General features: G+C 42.8%; 1 protein-coding gene across 1 annotated transcript in view; it reads right to left on the bottom strand.

The window, feature by feature from the left end:
- CRISPLD2 (cysteine rich secretory protein LCCL domain containing 2) overlaps nt 1-21,373 on the bottom strand; it is a 173,078-nt gene that overhangs the window by 24,142 nt on the left and 127,563 nt on the right. Inside the window, exon 14 of the mRNA XM_086945849.1 lies at nt 16,488-16,621. Within this exon, the coding sequence (XP_086801975.1) occupies nt 16,488-16,621 (134 nt within the window). The remainder of the gene's footprint in view (nt 1-16,487; nt 16,622-21,373) is intronic.

Genomic DNA, 21,373 nt, shown 5'->3' with positions numbered 1-21,373 from the left:
GGTTTTCTATCCGATTCGTTCTGTTTTTGCTTCCCTACATCTCGATGGCTGTTTACCGATCGGTAAGGGCCAAAAATCGGTATTTTCGGCCGATACCGATCGGTAAAGCCCTACCTACATCGGGCCCTTAATTTGTTAGAATCTGCCAGTGGATGCTACCGGGACACTTAACTTATTCCTGCAGGTGGCGGTCCCACTCGCCATTTTAAAAAAGTCCCTAGACTCGCTGCGCATTCAGGCCCGCTACTTTGGGCCACCAAGGCCCAGAGATGCATTTTCGTGTTAGTGGCTGCCTTTATGCTTTGCCATCTGGACGTATGGAGTGTGTCACTGCACCTCAGCCTCATCAGTCTGACTCTCGCACAATTGTTGCTAGGATATGGGTAAGGTAGGCTGATAATGCATTGAGTGCATGAGCCAGTTTGCAGAGTGAGTCCTGCCTACCTTGGCGGTGGGTATCGCTGCATCGCCTATGATAGTCACCTTGAGGTCACCACGCCAGGCTGCGGTTGCTGCCCACCCATCTTGCTAACTTTCAGAGCCCACCACTGGACCCCAGTGGCCTGAGTCTGGACTGGTCACTATCTGAAGCAAGTACTCCACAGACTCCTGTGACCAGGGCTGGCTTTAGCACTGGTGGCGCCTAGTGCAACAATAACCATAGCCACCTCCTCAGATTCACTCACTACCACCAGGCAAAAGGGATCCTCATCTCTCCAATCATAAGTTATTGCTAAACACAGCACCCCCCTGAGGTAATCGCCCCCCTCCACAGGTCAGCGCCCAGTGTGGCCACACCAGTCGCACTGCCATAAAGCAGGCCCAACCTGTGATGTTTGTAACCACTGACTGCTAGTGTCCCCCGCCAGCCAGCGAGGGATATCATCATTGAGGGGAGGAGGAATGACCTCCAAAGAAATATTTTTGACATCATCACATATCTATTTATTTTGTTTAAAAATTAAACCCTGCTATCAGGCAAGACCAGTTCCTCAAATGTGACTGCATCTTCAGCTGAGTGTCTTTATGGTTTGACATTCTGCATACTTGTTAACAAGAAATCACTTAGGTAAGATATGTTCCCTTGAGCAATACCTAGAAGGGACCCAGATCTAGAAATGACAACAACACTGAGCTTGGGGGAGCCAAGTCTCCAGAGGAAGTAGAAGGAGGATTTGTAATACGCAGATCTGGCAAATGGATATCTTCTTACAGTGGATTGTTCTGGCCTGTCAGCTCATATTAATATTATATTCTTAATGCCTGATGACATCCTATAAGGACGCGGGTGGGATGGTTAGGTTCGATTAGATAGGGAGATTAAATGATCAATATGGAAGATACAGACGGGATCGCGAGCAGATGGACGGACTGACAGAAAAACAAAGCCATAAATTTCAGACACAGACAGACTCTTAGACATATGGCGATTGACAGTAATCAAGACAGAAAGTCCGGATAGTGGTCTCTGGCATATGAGAGGCAGGAATGGAGCAGCTGAGGTGACAAGGAACTCCGCTCCCTCGCCCTGGCTCAGTGCTCCTGTGAAATGGCGCCAATCCTATGTATTCTGTCCCAGACAGCTCTCCACCACACCTACTCCCATCCCTCCCTGAAGTGAGGGGTTCCATCCAACTGCGTCAGCAATTTATCATAAAATAGGCAAAGCGACATGAACTTGGCAAGAATTTGTTCGAAGGCATTTCAGTCCTGACTTCATAACACAGTAAGAGACAGACAATCAGTGTAAAGTGATACTCTGTAGACAGGATTGGATGGCCATGTGGTACCATGAGAACTAAATCTCGGCTAGACAGGGAAGCAGAGGGCTGCTGTCAGGGCTGGAGTGATGTACTTATTTCTTCCAGCCTGTAAAGAGTCTGAGAGAAAGCAGTGCACAATCCTTCTAAGCAAACACATATGCTGTCGCTGAGTAACAGTGCTCCTGAATATTATGACAGATCTTGAATTATTCATGGTTGGCCTACAGCAGGTTGAGCACTGGGTGCTGCCTTGGGCCAGGTCAAATGGTCAACCTTGGCTTCCCACAGACAATGGCTCAGCCTAACAGTGGATGGTCACCCATGGCAGTTGAAGCTCACAGTGTTTTTGCAAAGCACAGCGGAGGTTGACTAACCAAGGCAGGTGGAGCACACAACCTTGACACATGGTAGACCCTACTGCCAACCACCACTGTGCAGGGCAAAAGGTCATATGCAGCAGGGTTCGGAATATATCATAAACAAACCCCTAGAAATTCAATGACAAAACTATATCTAAAACCTGGGTTATGGTTCTGGCTCAAATAAGCAAAATCTCAGTATTTGAAATTGGGTCTCTATTTGGCAGAGGCGTGCAGCCTGTCCAAGAGGGGACCACAATCCTACTAAGGATAAGTCAGATATACAACCTAAATTAACCTGTGCTCACCCTCTGGTATTTTGGCACAGAACAGACCGGCTTAACTTAAGAGGCAATGTGCAAAGTATTTGTGCAACACTTAAATTACAGTGAGAGAGTGCAAACACCACAAAAAGACTCCACACAGAGTAGAACAAAAGAGAATATGTATCTGAGTGAAACAAAACCAAAACAACAAAAATCCAATACATAGAAGTCGCAATACTAATTATTAAATATTATATCCAAAAATAGGGCTTAGAAGTCATAGCACTAATAGGTTACTTGAGGTCACGCTAGAGTGGGGTGAAAGTTCAGGCTGAACGCAATGGAGGGCAAGATGGCTACAGGACCCATGCAGGGCCTGCTGAAAAGTACCTTTATAAGGAACAAGTGTCGATATCTAGATGAGTCGGTTACAATTCACACAGTCAGGTCAAGCCTTGCAGCACTGCATTGAAGTCAATACTTGCAGCGGCGTCTTCAGATCGGTGCTGCAGTGTCGTTGAACCTCGCAGTCGGGACACACGTTGTCGCCATCGATTTGGCACTGTGTCGGAGGACACCGCATTGGTACAGATTGCCACAAAGGGGTCACTGCATCAATTTTTGCTGAAAACAGCTGAAGAACCCAGCTCTGAGGCCCAAAACTGAAAGGGGGCACCACAGGGAAGGGTAAGACACACAGATGGCGGAGTCCAGCAGCACCAGCATAGTTACAAGAAGTCTTTTATGGGCCTGTGACTTCAGCGAACAGGAGGCAAGCCAACAAGCCCTTGGAGAAACTTCAGTTCAAGGACATAGAGAACAGGTCCAGTCCTTCTCACTCCCAGGCAAGAAGCACCAGGCCAACACAGGAGAGCAGAAAGTAAAGTGGCAGCCCTTCCTACAGCACAGCAGCTCTTCTTCCAGGCAAAATGTCCTTGGTTTCAGAAAATGTATAATTTGGTGGGGTCATGGATCCAATACTTATACCCAAATGTTTCTTTGCAGTGGAGGAGACTTCAGAGAGAAGATCCAAAAGGTCCCTGCCTTTGCTGCCCTGGTTCCAGACTCACTACAAGGGGGTATGCAGGTCTTTGTGTGGGGACAGGCACAGCCCTATTCTGGTGCAAGTGTCAGCTCCTTCCTTCCAATCTACCTCAGGGTGGCCCATCAGCATGATGATGGGGCATCAGGATGCAAATGTCACCCCGAGCTCCCTTTGTATAACTGTCTAGAGGGAATGCACAAAGCCCAGCTGTGACTCAACTGAGACTGTTATTCAGAGACAGGCAGAAGCATGGAATGATTAAAGTATGAAAATGCCAACTTTCTCTAAGTGAACACAAGAAGATGATGGATGGAGTGCTGAAACTTTTCAGACACTCACCCCCAATCACAGATCTGGGTTGAGTCCATCATTGTTCTATAGCTCACTTCGCCACCTTAGTTCAGACCCAACCATATGCAAATCAGTCTTGACCCTGTTCCTCATTGGAATAGTCCAGCCCGAACTGCCAAGCCAGATCTTCCCTGGGCCGGAAACAAGCATCCTGGACTGGTTTCAGGGCAACACCCCTCAATAGCCAGGCTAGCTTGAATCCAATGACAAAGTGAGCAAGGACCCACGTCTGGGCATACCCCGCCAATTTAGAGTGAACAAAGCAAACAGAAGGAGATGATGGACGGAGTTCTGGAACTTTTCAGACACTCACCCTGAGTCACAGAACTGGGTTGAATCCATCATTGTTCTTAAGCTCGCTTCGCAACCATCATCTGTTCTTTTTGCAACTTTCTAAAAGTAGCATTTCCAGCCTTACAATTTAAAATCTAACTTCACCATAAGTTGTGATTTTAAATTGTGAGTCCAGAGACACCAAATTCCAAATCTCTATCTTTTAACAATTGGAAATTATACGTATAGGATGTTTTAAGACAACCCCAATGTTAACCTATGGGAGAGATAGGCCTTTCAGATGTGAAAAACGAATTAAGCAGTTTTTCACTAGCAGGACATGTAAAACTCAAAAGCACATATTCTACCATTTAAATACATTGCATCCTGCCAACAGGGCTGCCTCTGGCCTACCTTAGGAGTGACTTATTTATATATATTAAAAGGGTAGGCCTGGGTCTGGCTGCAAGGTCAACTTGTCAGGTTGAAATGGCAGTTTAAAATTTCACACATGGGCTCTGCAGTAACAGGTCTGAGACATGTTTTTTATAGAGTTAATGAGTGGGTGGCAGAATCAGTGCTGCAGGCCTACTAGTAGCATGTCATTTACAGGCCCTAGGCATACATAGTGCACTTTACTAGGGAATTACAAGTAAATTAAATTTGCCAATCTTGGATAAGCCAATGATACCATGTTCTGAGTACAGAGCATATGCACTTTAGCGCTGGTTAACAGTGGTAAAGTTACCAGAATCCTAAAGCCAGCAAAAATTAAGTAAGCAAAACAGGAAGTCAGAAGGCAAAAAGTCAGTGGAAACCACGCCAAGGATGCCAGGTCTAACACTTAGAAACTTGCCGCTGCTAATGGTATGCAGTGCACACAAATCCCATAACTCGCGTCCCCACCATGTTTTCTCTTGCTAGAGTACTTTTTCGATCTGGCTTGACAGTGCAGCTGTCACCAGACCTTATGAGACCAACTCAAAAGAGAGCTTTTAGGAGTAATAAAGAGAGAAGCTTTGAATTCACCCACATGTTGGCGAACAGGGGTACAATATTTTGATTGGGGCAAAAGTTGTGAACTTACACTGAAAGTGTGCTTCTCCTCCAAGCAGCTTTGATTATTTTGTTTGTTTATCCATCTCCATGACCCAGAAGCTTTCAGGAGCACCCACATGGCAACAATAAAAGTGTTTGAGATGCATATTTTATGGAGTATTTTTTTTCTGCTTCAGAAAACAAATACTCCATAAAATATGTATCTCAGACACTTTTATCGTTGCCATGTGGGTGCTTTACCTTTTGACTTCAGAGTGCAGTTGTGTGTTTGAGAGCAGTATGGGATGCCCAGGGCTACAGTCAATAATTCTAATGCATTTTTACGTTTTTCTTGACAGCGCAACTGTCACTGAACTGTATGTGATCCACAAAAAAGAGCTTTCGAGCGGACTAGAGACGGCGGACTTAAGGCCCCACTTACATGTTGGTTTCCCTGAGTAGAGGACTTGATTGGACCGAAGTTGTGTGCTTTCACCCCAAAAAAAAATGTTTGGATTGCACTTTTTGATCAGTGGCAAATCTTATACTCAATGCAGGGGGACAGATTTGGTTATGGTGGCAAGACAATGATCACATCTTTAGGCCTGATCTGTTATGAAAAAGGCATTAGGCCTGCTGTAAATATTGTGGAAAGCATACGTTAAAGTCAATATGTAATTACGGGTAGATTGTTCTTAATATGTTTTAAAACCTACAGATAGTTATTTTGTTCTAGGGAATTTTACAGATTAATGTAGTAGCCAAGGGCTTTCGTGTTGGTTACCCCGCTAACAAAAAGTAGGTTTAGAAGATTTCAGCTGAGTCAACTTGTTAAGCCCTCTTAGGAAAGATATTATTTTGCTTGCACAAAACTGCAATGTTGTATACAATTGTAATTTTATGAGTGTATGCCTCACGGCTGGCTGCCTTGTGGGTAGGCATATGCTCAGTACAGTAGGCCTTAGTTGGTTATGGTGACAAGCCAATGATAACATCTGCAGACTTGATTCAAGCCCATGAAAACGTCATGCCAGATGTCATGTCTGTTTATTGTGAAAAGTTATGACAAAGGCAATAGACCTGTGAACAGCATTTGTTAAAGCCAATAGTACTCAAACAGAGCATTGATATCTCGCAATGGTTTGCATGGTAGACAGGAATTGGGTTACATGTAATCACATATTATTATAGTAGGCAAGTATTTTTGATTTGATCACCCACTTTAATAAACCCTGGGAGTAGTAACTTTGCTGATTCTTATTAAGCCCTATTGGGAGGGCTTGTATATTGTTTCGGCAACTCAAATTCAGCATATATTTGTAATTTTTCTAACTGTATGCATGATGGTCACCAGCTTATGCGCTCTTCAGTAAGACTCTGTTGGATATAGTGTCATGTCAATGGTAAAGGCTATAAGCCTTACCGGTTCTCTGTGAAGCGTTATGGCAGATTCCTTAGGAGTGATTTTGTTATACTGAAGAAAAATAAAAAAGCATGCAGGCCTAACTTAATTGTTACTGCACAATGCTGAAGCCTGCAGGCTGGTATTTTTGTTATACTGAATATCAATGACCATGGTAGGCAAGGGTTTTGGTGACTACCAGAACAAACCATGAGGATTTAAGACTTGCACTATGGTGATAATCAATAGGCTCTATTAGTATGGATTTTATATTGCATTCACAACTGTAATTTTATACACTTTTCTAATGTTGTTAAGGTATAGCTCATAGTTGCCTTGTGGAAAGCCTATGCCTAACACAGTAGGTCAGAGTTGGTTACGGTGGCAGGCCAATGATAAAGATTATAGGCTAAATTGTTTATAATGAAAAGTTAGGGGAAAGGTAGTTATTTTTTTTCTAATGAAAAGTTAGGGGGAAAGAAGGTAAAACTTTTCATATTGATTGTGAAAAGTAATTGTTAACGTCATTTGAGGGCGGATTGTTAGAGGCTACAGATGGGTATTGTGTTTGATTTTGATTTGATTTGATTGGGGGGTTTTATATAGCGCTCTATCGCTCCGAGGAGCATCTTGGCGCTGGATGTAAATTGTGTGGATCAAAGGAGGGGAAAAAGGTGTATTAACCTCATAAGATGTTTCAAAATTAGACCAGGGCTTTGCAAGTAATGGCTGTTTGATTGTAGATCCAGGTTTTGATGGCTTTCCTGAATTTACTTTCGCATGAGATTTCCCGGATATGAGGAGGGAGTTTATTCCATGCTCTTGGTCCTTTGACCGTCAGAGACTTTCCTCCTCTAGTTAAATGAACTCTCACAGATTGCCTTTGTAGGGAAGGATTGTGACATTTGTGATTTACCCTGACAAACCCTATGAGGCGAAGAGATCCACTATAATAACTTTTGCTAGAATCTCTTTGGAAGATCCAACAGGCTCTGTTGTCTACTAGTACTTTCTGATTAAAACAATCATAAAATTATACATATATCCAAATATATGAATCTATATAAGCCATATACACAGGTAGAGCGACTTTGGGTCAGCCTTCAACTACCATTACTCTGCCAAAGTTTAATTTACACTCTGCTGCCACCCATGACAGCATACTTCCTGGGGTAATGGTTCTGTCCACATCAGACATTGGGTCTCTTGCCCTGTGAATGATGTCTGTTTCCGATCACATGTGTACTTTTACCTGAAAATGGGGCTCTTCAGTTTCAGGACTAGTTGGCAAGTCCTTTAGTTTTCAATTTTCTTCTTTTATAGATCTCTTTAATTTCTTTGCTTCTCTTTTTATTAAATTGTTTGCTAAGAGTATGCTAAAGCTGTCTCTGCAGTGCTAATGATTTGCTTGCCTGCCACTCATTTTATCTGAAGTGTGATTCATCCCGAGTGGCCACTTCCTCTAAACAAGGAGCCATTATGGAATCCTGCTGTCCATAGTGTATCATTGTTTCACCATTCTAAAATAGCCAACATGGTCTAAATGTGGCGCCATGTTGGAACTTTAAAACAACTATAGACTATGTTTCATACCTCTGCAAGATGGGCTTCCACTGCTATATTTAGTTTCATTATTACAAGCATATGTCCACCATGTTTAGACAGCAGCATATTTTATTTCTTCTAGTATTTTTTAAAATAGCTTACATTTGATGTTAAATGTGTGTTGTACTGCAATTGTGCAAGAGTGTAAATGCAAGAATGAGTCAATGAAGCCAGACTACTGGCTTTGCCAGGGTATATTTTTTCCACGCCATTTGCAAATGTGTCTTTTGAGCATGGTAGGCAATTTGAGTTAAGTCATATGTGGTGTGCATAAAACTGGCAATTTTTTTGGGCTGTGTGTTTAAACTCGAAACAAAACTTATTGTAGGTCAGTATTTGACAGATAAAGAATGAGTAGGTAAACATTGGCATCTAAACAAGAAATTATAGCAGAGCCTACAAGTAAGGAAAGAGTAATGCTCAAACCCTTGCAATAATAACCTGTTTGGGTGAGCACTATCGGCACTGTGCAGGAAGCCCTATTGGAGGCACTATAGATTGATGACATCCTTCGTAACAACAAGAAAGGATTTCTGATGAGAGAAAAGTTCAGCATGACTTGAGAGAAGATACATGCAAGATGAGGGACCAGGTCACACAGGCATGTAAGCCGCTGGGTAAAGAGAGAAAAGAGGTCCAAATACAGAGTCTAACAGAAGAGGAAGGTTGAGAATGCAAGAAATCCACATGCAGTTGAAGTGGACTCCCAGAATTACCTCGATTCATCTTTGAGGGTGGCTATGATCTTACCGTGGCTCAACGGTGAGCTAGTCCAAACGCTTGTGAGCACAAAAGACTGTTTCAAATGAAAATGGCTGGCTACCAGCCTGCAGCACAACCTCAAGGCAATCTTGGTGCAGACAGAGAAACCTTCTTAAACTAGTGAACTTGCGAAAAGTTCAAGGATAATGTCCTTCTATGTGAATTTTCTTCACTGACTCATGCATCCTACGGAAACCTTCCATCTGATGAGGGTCTCAGGATAAGGGAGCCTTTTCTACCTCTTTTACTTTTACCATTGAGTATGCTGCCATTAGCCATGGGAACCCCACAGTATCAATGGGTGTTTAGAATAACCCCAATACCCCACCGCTTTTAAGAGTGGCTGTTGCATATAGCTAAGCATAAACAAAGTGAAAGCATGGACAGATAACTGACAATTTCCATTTTTCTTTTTATTGTTTGGCCCCAAAGTGCATCTTGTTTCTAGGAGGCCTCTAATCCCAAGTACCTCTGCAAGTCATGTCTCCTCCATTCCCGCAAAACAGTTTGGATTATGATTTCTTGGGTATTTTGTTTTAGATTATTTTTTTTTTTTTAAGATTATGGGAATCTTGGTTGTGGGGTAGCGATTTTTACATTGTGCCATGTGGAAAGGCCTGTCTTCCCCTAGTGTCTGTGTGCATTTACCTTTTCTCTTGTTCCAAACACTCTGATGCCGCTTGTGGTGGTGTCCACCAAAAATGGTATTAAGATGCTGTCACACGTAGATTAGTTGTAGTTATAGAAATTAAGGGGCAGATGTATCAAGATTCCATTTAGCGAATCCTAAATAGCGATTTTTTGCGAATCGCTATTTAGAATTCGCTAAATGGAATATATGTACAAATTAGCTATTTTTTAGCGATTTCATAATATTCCATATCTGCGAATTCGCATTTTGCGAATTCGCAAATAAGGAATAATTTCCAATGCATTCCTATGGGCCAGGAGGCCCATAGGTATGATTGTGAAGTAATTCTCAAATTGCTAATTCGCAATTTGCTAATCGCAATTTGAGAATTATTTCAAGGGTGCAGGGGTGTCTCAAAGACACCCTGCTGCACCCCTGAAATGTACATGTGTGTGCATATGGCGCACATACATGCCCTATGGGCATTTGTGCGTCACATGCCACCTTAACAAATGACAATTTGTGCTTTTTTAAAGGAATTCGCAAATTACCATCAACAACAAGTTGGTGGTAATTTGCGATTTCTTAACCAAAATTCGCAAATTGAAATTGCTACATACATAGCATTTAAAGAATCGCAAAAATTGTGATTCCTTAAATGCTATGGCAAAATAAGGAATCGCAATTTTTTGCGATTCCTTAAATTGCGATTTTTTTATATATACCAAAACATGCTAAAATGCCTTTTGCGAGTCGCAAAGGCCGAAATTCTGCGAATTTCGGCCTTTGCGAGTCGCAAAAGGCTTGATACATCTGCCGCTAAATTTGCAGCTAGGATAGGCTTGTTGTTGGGTTAATGTAGAGTCTAGCATATGACTCACTCCCCATAAGCCCATCTGCTTTCATAAAACCCATAATACTTTCCGTAAAATCCTAATTTCACATTGAGCAATTCTACATCTGCTCTCTCCCACGTTAGTCTTCGATATCATTTCCTGGACATGAGAATTCCAGTTTGTCCAGATATCCTGGGTGAGTCCCTTAGTTTTAGAGATAAAAGACTTGAGCAACCATTATTAAGTGATTCACCCAGAATAACACAAGCTGGCCCATGAAAGACTATAGGAAGGGTGTAAAAGTATATGCATCTTGGGATGCAAATCATAACTCTGTCATACAGTATCGAAAACCACGAATCCGCCGGGTGGATCTTAGTACGTCACTTTGTGCGTACATAGAGCTTCAGTTTCACAAACCAATAAATTCTGGAAGCTGTAAGACAGCTACTTTAAAAGCTTTTTCTTCACAGCTCTTTATAGTCATAAATAATATTTCAGTATTATGCACAATCAATCCTTTGTGACTAATGTATGATTCATTTCTATGTTCCCAACACTTGGAGTTGAAGGCCGGCTATGCAATAAGAGATCTTTCTCGAAAATTTGAAGCAATAGTTTGGGACATACTCTAAGATTTACAGCGTTCAAATTCTTAAAAAGAAAATATTTTCTCTGCTTTGAAATGAGAAAGCAACACAGATTCCCAGAGGGTAGAGAGCGGGACAGAAATGGCTGCTGTGCCACACAGCTGGTGCCAGGACCCCTCGATTCTCAGAAGAGCATGATGTGAACCAGTTTGGAAGCCTTTTCTCAGTGAAATGCTCCAGGGTTTCAGTAGGCTTGGAAAAGAAGGTTCAATAGGTCGAAGCCAGACAGACAGCACAGCTGTATGGTGGGAAAGACCTAATAGGGACATGTCTATAGCTGACCTGGAAAGCAACACCATTGGCTTTTCTGCTTTGTCAATCTTATTTTGTTGCTCTCTATTTGATGGTTTTATTTGTTTTAGCCCATCCAACCTGTAGCGCATAGGCTGTTTACCAGCTCTCCGACTAGCTCCTTTTATCGTTACAAAAATGTCTGTTTTCAGGGAAATTTTTCCTATTTTTTTAAAAGCACTTCAAAAAGTGCATGTGTTTCTCCACTTCTCCCACCACATTACTTTTTAACATTATAAAAATTTAATTTTCCACAACTTTGTCCTTTGAGCCGTGCAAACGTTCGGTTTCGCTTTGCTGTTCGAGCCGCTCTACAGTGCGCCTTAACTCAATGTTGCGCTTTCTCTTATACATTCACTTCCACCCACTCCACAATGCGGTCTCCATTTGCTTCTGTTCCGTTGCCCTCTGTGTTGCTTACCCGCCCTCCATGATTCCGCCCTCCATGCTGCTTCCCCTACCTGCGTTTTCCCCCCTCCACCTGTGTTTCTGCCTACCGCCCGCTCAAGTTTTTTTTTCCCAACTGCTTGTATCATTTTGTAGAATTGTGCAAGCTCGGTCTGTGCAAAATAAAATAGCACAGCCAGCAGCATAGGCTTTCTTCCTGTTTATTAGCCATGCTACACAGTATCATGGATGCTGTGCAGGAAAACTAATACGATTAGCAAAGCCAACAGGGTCAAAATCTGAGACCTATTGGTTTTACCAGTGTTTGTTTTCCACTACCGTTAATTAAGAACAACTGTGTTACTGCTGTGCACCCAAATGAAGCATACGTGTGTTTTCGGAGTGGTTTTTGTACATGTGAGTGCATCTGTGGATGTGACTGTATGGTGCATGTTTCTGTATCTTTCTGTTTGTGGTGGTGTATGTGCACATACACATGTGTGTATCTGTGCATGTGAATGCCTGTTTGTCTGCATATGGTGCACTGAACTTTCTGTTCGAGTGTCTGTGTAGGTGAGACAATGTGTATGTGTTTGGAAGGTGGTGGGTATTTGGTCTACTAGTATGAGGGTGGTATGTGTGTGTATTCTGCATCTGAGAAAGTGCTCATAATTTAAATTGAGTGGTGGAAACTGGTTGCCGGCCCTTGTATTTCATATATTCCGCATCTTCATTGAGTCTACAATTTACTTCTTATGCTGTACAAAATACTTTTAGCTGCATTATGCATCCTTGCAACACAACCATGCATTTGTGGAGTCTAACTCTGATTCATGTGTGTATTCTCTTCTGAGATTGTTGCTTCCTCTTGTTTGTGGAACCTGATTCCACCATACATGGCAGATGTGGTCTTTCCAGGAACACCACAACATGTCATACACTCTGCACTGGTGCCGGCTTACTCTACCAATGTACAACTGTACACTTGAAGAGAAGCCGGCAGAATCCATGACCGCAGTCTACTGGGTGGCATTACCAAAGGTAAGACTCTAAAACCTAAATAAAGCTAGACTGAGACCTCAAACAGCACAGTGTGTTCAATTAGGAAACTGGAAAAGTTTCTGAAGTACCTAATAAAATGAATTCAAGGGGTGAAGATCTTGTATTGTCATCACAAGCTGTAATTGATTGCGGAGGCTTTGAAATATATAATGTAGGTAACACACCTATACCGTTCTTGGGTAAGATCAAGGAATAGGCAGCCAACAATCAGCTCAATCTCATAAACAATGGCCTTCTTCAGGAATACCAGTCCGGATTCATGCCACACTCTGACCCCTATGCTGCACCAACACAGCCAACATCAAAGTGGATGGCAATGCACAACAGTACACAACTTTAATAAATAAAGCTATCTGATTGGCTGAGGGAGCTTTTTTCCGTCAGCCATCCCGCTTGTGCAGGAGCAAGGAGCTCCCATGATTCCCACGGAAGCTCATGCTGTGATTGGCTTACTGCAGTATGAGAAAAAAAATGTTGCAGCCACCATTTCAGGATATGGGGACTCAGTGCATGTGTCCTGAAATAAAAAAAGAAGGTATGAGGGTTAGGAAAGGAGTACCCTTATTTATTTAATTAGCTTATATAGCGCCTGAATCACCCCCGAAGGGGTATCTCTGCGCTTGCAGGCAAGTAGAGGGAAGATGTCGTTGCTGAGGAAGACCACTAGAATAAAAATGTGTTCAAAGACCTTCTAAAGTGAAGGTAATCCGTGCACTGCCTAAGTGCCAATGGGAGCGAATTCCAATTCCGAGGGGCAAGGTAGGAAAAAGCCTTGCCCCCAGTCCTAGCTTTGTAAATGCGCGGGACGCTGGATCGTAGGTCTCTAAGGGGAGTGTAGTGACTCAGTTTCTCCATCAAGTATTTTGGCCCGTTGCCATATACTGCCTTATGATTAATGCAGCAGATCTTAAAAATGATTCGCTTGCGCACCGGTAGCCAGTGCAGTTTCTGCAACAGCAGATTTGATGGAGATCTATAGGGGGTGTTCAATACCAGACGCGCTGCTGTATTCTGCACTACTTGCAAACGATCCAGTGCAGCTTCATTGGCTGAGATCAATAATGCATTGCAATAGTCCAGTCGACTTATTACAAGAGACCAGACAAAGGACTTCTGAGTGTGGTCAGGAAGAAATGTAAACACACGCCTCAGAAGGCCTAATAAATGGAAGCATGAGCTAACCATTAGAGACGCCTGCTCCTACATATTTAGGCTCTGATCGATAAGTACCCCAAGATTCTTTATTGATGGCTTCGAAGAGGTTGGACACCCAGCTACCTGGGCCACCATTCTGGTGTCCATAACAAGGTGGCTTCTCCAAAAAACATAATCTCTGTTTTCTCTGCATTTAGTTGGAGATAGGTGGTACTCACCCACTGAGATATTGCTAACATGCTGTCAGAGAAGTTGTTTAGGGCTGTGGTAGAATGTTTGTGAAAGGAGAAGGTGAGCTGGGTGTCATCCGCATAGTATATTGGAACAAATCCAAATGTCCTCATAAAGTTGGCCAAGCGAGCAATATAGATGTTAAATAAGGTGCGGCTTAAGCAAGATCCCTGTGGTACTCCCTTGGACAACTTCTTAGACTTGGACATATATGGGCCCATGCAGACTGTCTGGGAACGGTCGGAAAGGAAGCTGGTCATCCACTGCAGTGCCTTATCTTTTAGCCCGGACTCCTATAATCTTCTGAGCAGAATTTGATGGTTTATAGTGTTGAATGCTGCCGAGAGGTTCAAAAGCACCAATAAGGTGGATTGACCTCTGTCAAGTGATGTCCTAATATTGTCCGTGACTGCCACTAGGGCTGACTCTGTACTATATTTTGCCCTGAAGCCCAATTGTGACACATCCAGGCAATTTCATGCTTCGACATGGGCTGATAGGTGTATGTTGATGTGTTTTTCCAGCATTTTGCTCAGGAGCGGGAGGAGAGATATAGGTCGCAGGTTAGAAAGATCTTTCATGGAGGCCTTGGTGTTTTTGCGTAGTGGAATGACCTGTGCTGCCTTCCATTCTGCAGGTAGATAACCTTCCTTTAGTGACACATTCAAAAGGGAACAAATAGGGGCGGACTGTTGTTTAGAAAGGCTCGCCGATATTTTGGCCGGTACAACATCAAGGGGGGAGCCTGATCTGATGGTATATAATAGAGCATCCCCCCGAGCCAAATTCATTTACAATATGGCATTTTTGGGTTGCTGTGAAACTGGGACTCCCCTGTTCCCATGAGAGTCCCACATGATACGGGTCCCGTGCTGACTCCTGCGAGATTCCTGTTGGAACAGAAAACCATTAAGAAAAAGGGGGGGAGGGAGGGGAGTGTTTGTGCTGAGGTTGGCCACGTATGGGTGGTTAGCCCTGTTCTTAACCCACTTCATGCACCGCTGAAGGCCGTGATTGGTTGGCTGCCGGCAGGAGGTTGGGTGCAGGATTGGCTGCGCACTGGGGTGAGAGAGAGGGTTGGGCACATGGCCTGGCTCCATTGTTTATGGCCTCACATATTACATAACACATAACATTATTATCACATTATTGATAACATCAATACGACATCTGAAATGACATTATTGATGGCAACTCTGTGCATCGTGGGGCAGCGAGTTATAGTTACTTGAAATAACTATAGCTGGTAAGTTTCAGTGCTTTCTTTTTAATTTAAAATGTTACACTTTATCTGACATTTTCACCCAACTATAGCTTCCACCTTTGGTTTTGTCAGTGAATTTCTGAGGTATTTTTAATGCAAAGTTATATATTATTACCATACTTAACTCTAACATCACTTAAACTTTGTTTTTTTCAGTGAATATAGATAGATAGATAGATAGATAGATAGATAGATAGATAGATAGATAGATAGATAGATAGATAGATAGATAGATAGATAGATAGATAGATAGATCCTGAATGATTTGCAAATGTGAGCAGAATCTGGAGATTACAATATAAGGCCAAATAGTACCACATAGTATCAGTTATGTGTTCTCTATATTACACGTTTATTTTGGGTAGGTAGCTTGAAAAAGCTGCTTCCTTCAAGTGTAGCTAAAAATAGACAACTTTCTTGAACACATTGCTGATAATAAATGGGCAATTGTGAGGTCAGTTGATTTAAGCAGTTATTGGGCTTCAAGTTTACCTCATATTTATGAATTTACAGCATTTGCCACATAATGTGTAACAAATTAAATATTTCACCCAAAAAATAGTTTCTAACTCAAACTGATAAAGATAAGATTGCCAACATTTACATTTTTAGTTAAGTTAGATAACCTTACTGCTTAATTTCCTTCTCCATGCCACATAATCCTAATAGCCCAGACAATATTAAGGCTGCAGAGTAGTTTAGGTGCTGTCATGATGATGAGATATATATAACAAAAAATTTACCATACAAACAAATCAACCGAGGACTCACCTGTTCTCCTAAAACCAATCCTACTACCCATCAGAAAACAGCCTAAGGCTGATCAGTTCCTACCAACCCATCCTACAAGAATTCACAAAAACAAAAATATTATTATCGGATGAAGTCCAACCCATAAGACTTCAGAAACCAATACAGCACAAGCTGTTCACACATAATCCAACCTACTAGTATTTCAAAAGAAACTCAGCCCTCATCTGTAGCCCTAAAGTCACAAAGTCTATGCGGAGTCCAGCAGTCGCTTCTCACTATGTTTTTTCTTTGCCCTTGTGGTAGTTATTGAAATAACAAATATATTGTACAACCATCATGCAATATATCATAAAATTACTCTACCTCTCCGACCGCACTCCATTCTTGTTTGAGCCCACGTAGTTGTTCTTCTTTTCCACAGGCATTACGTCTACATAACCTCCAGTTGCATCATTGACGACGCCAGCATGCACCGCTGTCCTACAGATGCTGGAGCTCTGAAAAGCAGCAGAAAAAGAGAATTGGACCATGGTGCTCTGATGAAGGCAGGACAATTCCAAGAAGAAGGCAAATGACCAAAACGTCAATGTCAGGGAGTCACCTACTCAAGCACTGGTATCTGAACTGGAGAATTTCCCATCATGCACTATTTATATTTTCATAAGCACTGGCAAGGAAATGGCTCAGATCAAATAATATATTGATCAGAGATTACAATATATTGCAAGCAGCATTTCATGGAATAATTTAGCACATTTAAACAGTTCCTATTGACAAACATCAACTGTGTTTATGGGCTCCCCTGTGGTTTATACTATGTGAGATATAATATAGCATGACATGTCGCCAATAACTGGTTCAGAGGACCACAGTAAAGAAAGCGTAGGCTAGAAGAAACATAAAGACAGCAGAGATTGTGCATTCATTTACAACCATATTAACAGTGTTTACCCAGGGAACTTGTTGATTTATTTTTTAAAGTGCTTTACTTCCATTTGCATTGTCCCAAAGAACCTTCAGAAACGGCGGGTTCTAGAACGTTTTGGGGTAATCATGACAGGGGTTGACGTGGTCTTTTGGCATTGTGTTTGGGTTGATTTGATTTATTGTAGGAGTGAGTTATATTCGATGTTGGCCAGGGAGATTACAATAGTCTATTGTATTTTTAGTAATGTGTTTTACTGAATGGTGGATGGTTCAATTCCTACATGGATCCATGTGGATCATTGGATCCATCAATGCCAGTGCCGAAAGAGATTGCCGTGCTGTCGCTGATTCTCCTGGGATGTACAATTTCCATTGATCCTTTTCAGGTGGATGTTATGTCCTGAGACATTTTTGACAATTATGTGGGCATGATGCACAGCAATGTGGGTGTGGGGAATGTGATTTAATTTCACTGAATGGTTGATTTGTTGAATGGTGAAAAGATATGTGTGTGTGTGTTGTTGTGGTGGCAAATACTGAGCTGACTATATGACATGGACTCTAAGGCTTTCCTGAATATTGTAGATTATGCTGCAGAGAGGTTTGCTAAAAATATGGAGCATGTCCATTTTGTACCAACTTTTCTCCTGGAGTTATGAGGGATTGAGTAAACAGGTGCTACTCCATAGCATATATTATCAAATTGTCCACATTATCAAGAAACCAGGCACCTTAAAGTTACTTGTGCCTGATTGGGTGATCGAGTGAAACTCAAGTTGCTGTAGTGAATCAGTCAATATCTGAAGCACAGAACTCATTCAGTGTTGCCCTCCATGCACTGACTAGCAAAGTAGTCCCTTGTGTCTGTCCACTGTGGTTGGAAAAAGGGACTTTAAGGAATGGTGTAGTAACTCTCTAGCTCGCTTCTTCCTTCGAATCATAAGAAAGGAGTCATCTCGAATATGAGCTAGCTGATAGAGAATTATTTCGATATTCCCAAATAAGACATGCTCTCAGGGGGGCAATAGTAGAGGAGGAGGTTGTGCCGGAGGCATCTCCTTTGGAGGACAAGCTCATTTCGGAGTATATGCCGAGCAAAGCCATCTCATTGACGTACAAAAAAATCATTAAAACCCAACCAGACCCGTTGCTAAATCTCCACGAAAAGTGCCAAGCAGACGTTGGGGAGCTGGAGGAAGAAGGCTGGCTTGAGGCACTTGCGTCGCCCCGAGAGGTGGCGATTTCATCGAGATTACGACTTGTCCAATTAAAAATACTCCACAGGTCATAAATCACATGCACTGCAATGGTTAAAATGGGCAGACTTGAAGATGCGGGTGTAGAAGAGCAGGTGGTGATATTGGCACCTTTTTCCACATCATTTGGGAGTGCACACCCATCGAAAGATACTGGAATGCTATAATTACATGTATGAAAGAAGCATATGGAGAAACAGTTGCCCTGACTCCCACAGTGCACCTCCTGAATGTGTGGGAGCCTACTGATCCTGACCGTACTGGGCAGCTGTGGACTACCATGGGATTGATGATCACGAAATGCGATATAAGTCGGAGGTGGGGGGGAGGCGGGAGTGCCTACGCTGGATGAATGGAAGCGGGATATGGACTGGTGTATGATAGCAGAAGTGGAAGTATATAAAAATAGAGTTTGTCCCCGGAAATGGGACCTAGTCTGGGGAAAGTGGAATGCATTCTGGGGAACTATATGTAATCCTCCACAAGCTCGTGGAGGGGCGGCGGGGAGAACGATGAACGGAGGGGAAGATCTAATCACTGTTCAAAGAGTGATATAACGGGCCATTGATGTCTTGTCTATGGGGTGCAATGTAAACCTGTGCCCGAGAGGGCTAAAAGTGAGGTACTGCTGTGTAACTGTATTACTTTAATGTTTAATAAAAAGATTAATAAAAAATAAAAAGAAAGGAGTCAGCTCTGAATGAAGAAGGATTTTTTCTGGGATTTTATTTAATTCTTCTCTGTTATTTTTTCTATTGTAGTCTTATACTTAGTCATGCATTGTTCACCCAAAAGACCCCAAAGTGGGACACACATCTTCAAACGTTTATTGACTCGATTAAAATCAAATAAGATGTTAGTTTAAAAATAAAATAGTTTAAGGACATTCATGTTGTATAAATAGATAACAAATTACGTCACGTTGTACATGAGCTACACATGTTTTTTAGCTAACAATCAGCAGCCAGAGTAAGATAATCAATAGCACTGTAAAAAACACAAGCATAAGTGCAATTAATCCCTTTTAGAGCTACTTAGGTGTCCTATGCCAAAATTAAGGTGCCGCCACAGATGACATTGAAACGCATCAAGCGTATAATATTTACAGTTGGAAAAAAATTCCCAATCCAAAATGGGACATGCAGATTTTGAAGTGGAAATCACCAAATCGGTATGTTATGCCCTGTTTTCTATACAATAATTGTAACTGGTCGCTGTACTGATACAGTACAATCGATGAGCTTCTCAATATATGGGGCACAAAAATTATGGTGCCCTTTTCCAGACCGGCCATAATCAGAGCTTGAGTCGCAACATCTGAAACTCCTTCACATCCACCATCAAAATATCACTGGCCTCTAATCTGGCCGACTCAGGACTTGGACCATGCAGAAACTCCTGCACCACTTCAAGACTTCCACGAAAAGACTAGGCAAAGACTTCAGAGAACCTCAACTGGTGTGAAAGACAGCGACAGCAAGACTCATGGCTGGCATGAGGAGACAGCATGACAAGGCACCCATGCTTCTCAGGTCTGCGCCAACCAAAAACACCAGTTTGAAAGCCTAGATCAACAATGGTCATACCTTTAAAAACGTCAACATGGAAACGACCCACTGCAGTAATCACTACTTAAAACTGGCAGCTGGCATTTAATATTCGCCTCCCGAGACCTCCACCCCACCCTACTGCATACTACCAGCACATAGTAGAAACACTACAAGCAATTCATAATGCATAATTCCTAAATAACTGTGTTTGAACAGATCTATAATAACTCCCAAGCACGTAAAACAGCTGCACTGCCCCCCTCACGAGTCGCCCACCTGCCTCGCCCCCTGAAACACCTCCTCACCTCTCGCCCCGTCTGTTCCCCATGTACATGGCGTGTGCCCAGGTTTTCACTGGTTCCTGTAGGACGTGTATTGCCCTGTTAACTGTCTTCGCTGTAGAACTAGCAGCTGTGTACAACCTCACCCACTGCTCATAGCATTCCATAAAGTCCACATCAATGACGTCAAATAGTTCACAGCACAATGGAGGCCAAAGCAGGTGGACTTGGGCACAATAGCTGCAAGGGAGAGACTGGCATCAGACCTACTGAAATGCAGAACTGGGGCAGGTGCCAATCGACTCTGAAGTGAGGCAGGGTTGGTGCTGGGCGTGCGAACTGCCTAGTGAGGCAACAAACTGGTGCAACCTCAACCCAACGAGGTCCCTTTCTGTGGACAAGATCTTCCCTGGCTTAGATCTCCCGTGGCCTGGCACCAGTCGCGGTGTGGGGCACGGGTATCAAAGCCATGGCCTGTGATCGAAGCCTGACAAAGCTTCTCTAATCAAATGTGTCCTCTAAGTCCCGCCCTGCCTTTGGTCTGGGCCCGTGGAGGCATATTTCTGAGCCCGGCCTCAGCCCACTTCCCACACAGTGCTCGCTTTGCATGGCCTATCTCTTGGCAGCCTTCATAGTTGCAGTTTGCAGTTGGACTTTGTTTCTTTATATGGTCATGGTAACAGGGGAGTGCTATATTTGGAACTACACATCAATAAGCTTTTTCCTAAAGAGTAATCTGTACCTCTACAATTGGCTTCTCTGGTCAGCATCTCTGGAAAAGACGTCATTATTCTAAGTACTTCGCGTCCAGTGAGAGCTGCGGGAGTGGCACGCTGTATTCTTGATGCTCTTCTGCATGCTCCCTCTGTTACCCATGTGCAGAGTGAAGACACTGGAGTATACCCACACTTAACTGATAATAGGACTGGAGTAGCTGCACATTCCATGGTAAGATGCATTGTGATGCCCCGGGGGTATATTTCCCTGCATCCATCAGCAGGGCAGTGGAGGAGTGATCAATGCATTCGACAGCATGGTGCAAACTGATGCCACTGGAATGCCACTCCATGCATCCAATAGAAGAGTGCAGTGTGATGTCACTGCGTGCATCCAATAGCATAATGCAGTCTGTTTCCACTGGTATGTCACTCCATGAAGCCAATAGTAGAGTGCAGTGTGATGTCACTGCATGCATCCAATAGCATAGTGCAATTTGTTGCCACTGGAATGTCATT

The sequence above is a fragment of the Lissotriton vulgaris genome, chromosome 12, assembly GCF_964263255.1.
Source record: "Lissotriton vulgaris chromosome 12, aLisVul1.2, whole genome shotgun sequence".
NCBI lineage: Eukaryota > Metazoa > Chordata > Amphibia > Caudata > Salamandridae > Lissotriton > Lissotriton vulgaris.
This window is presented reverse-complemented; position numbering and strand designations above follow the sequence as displayed.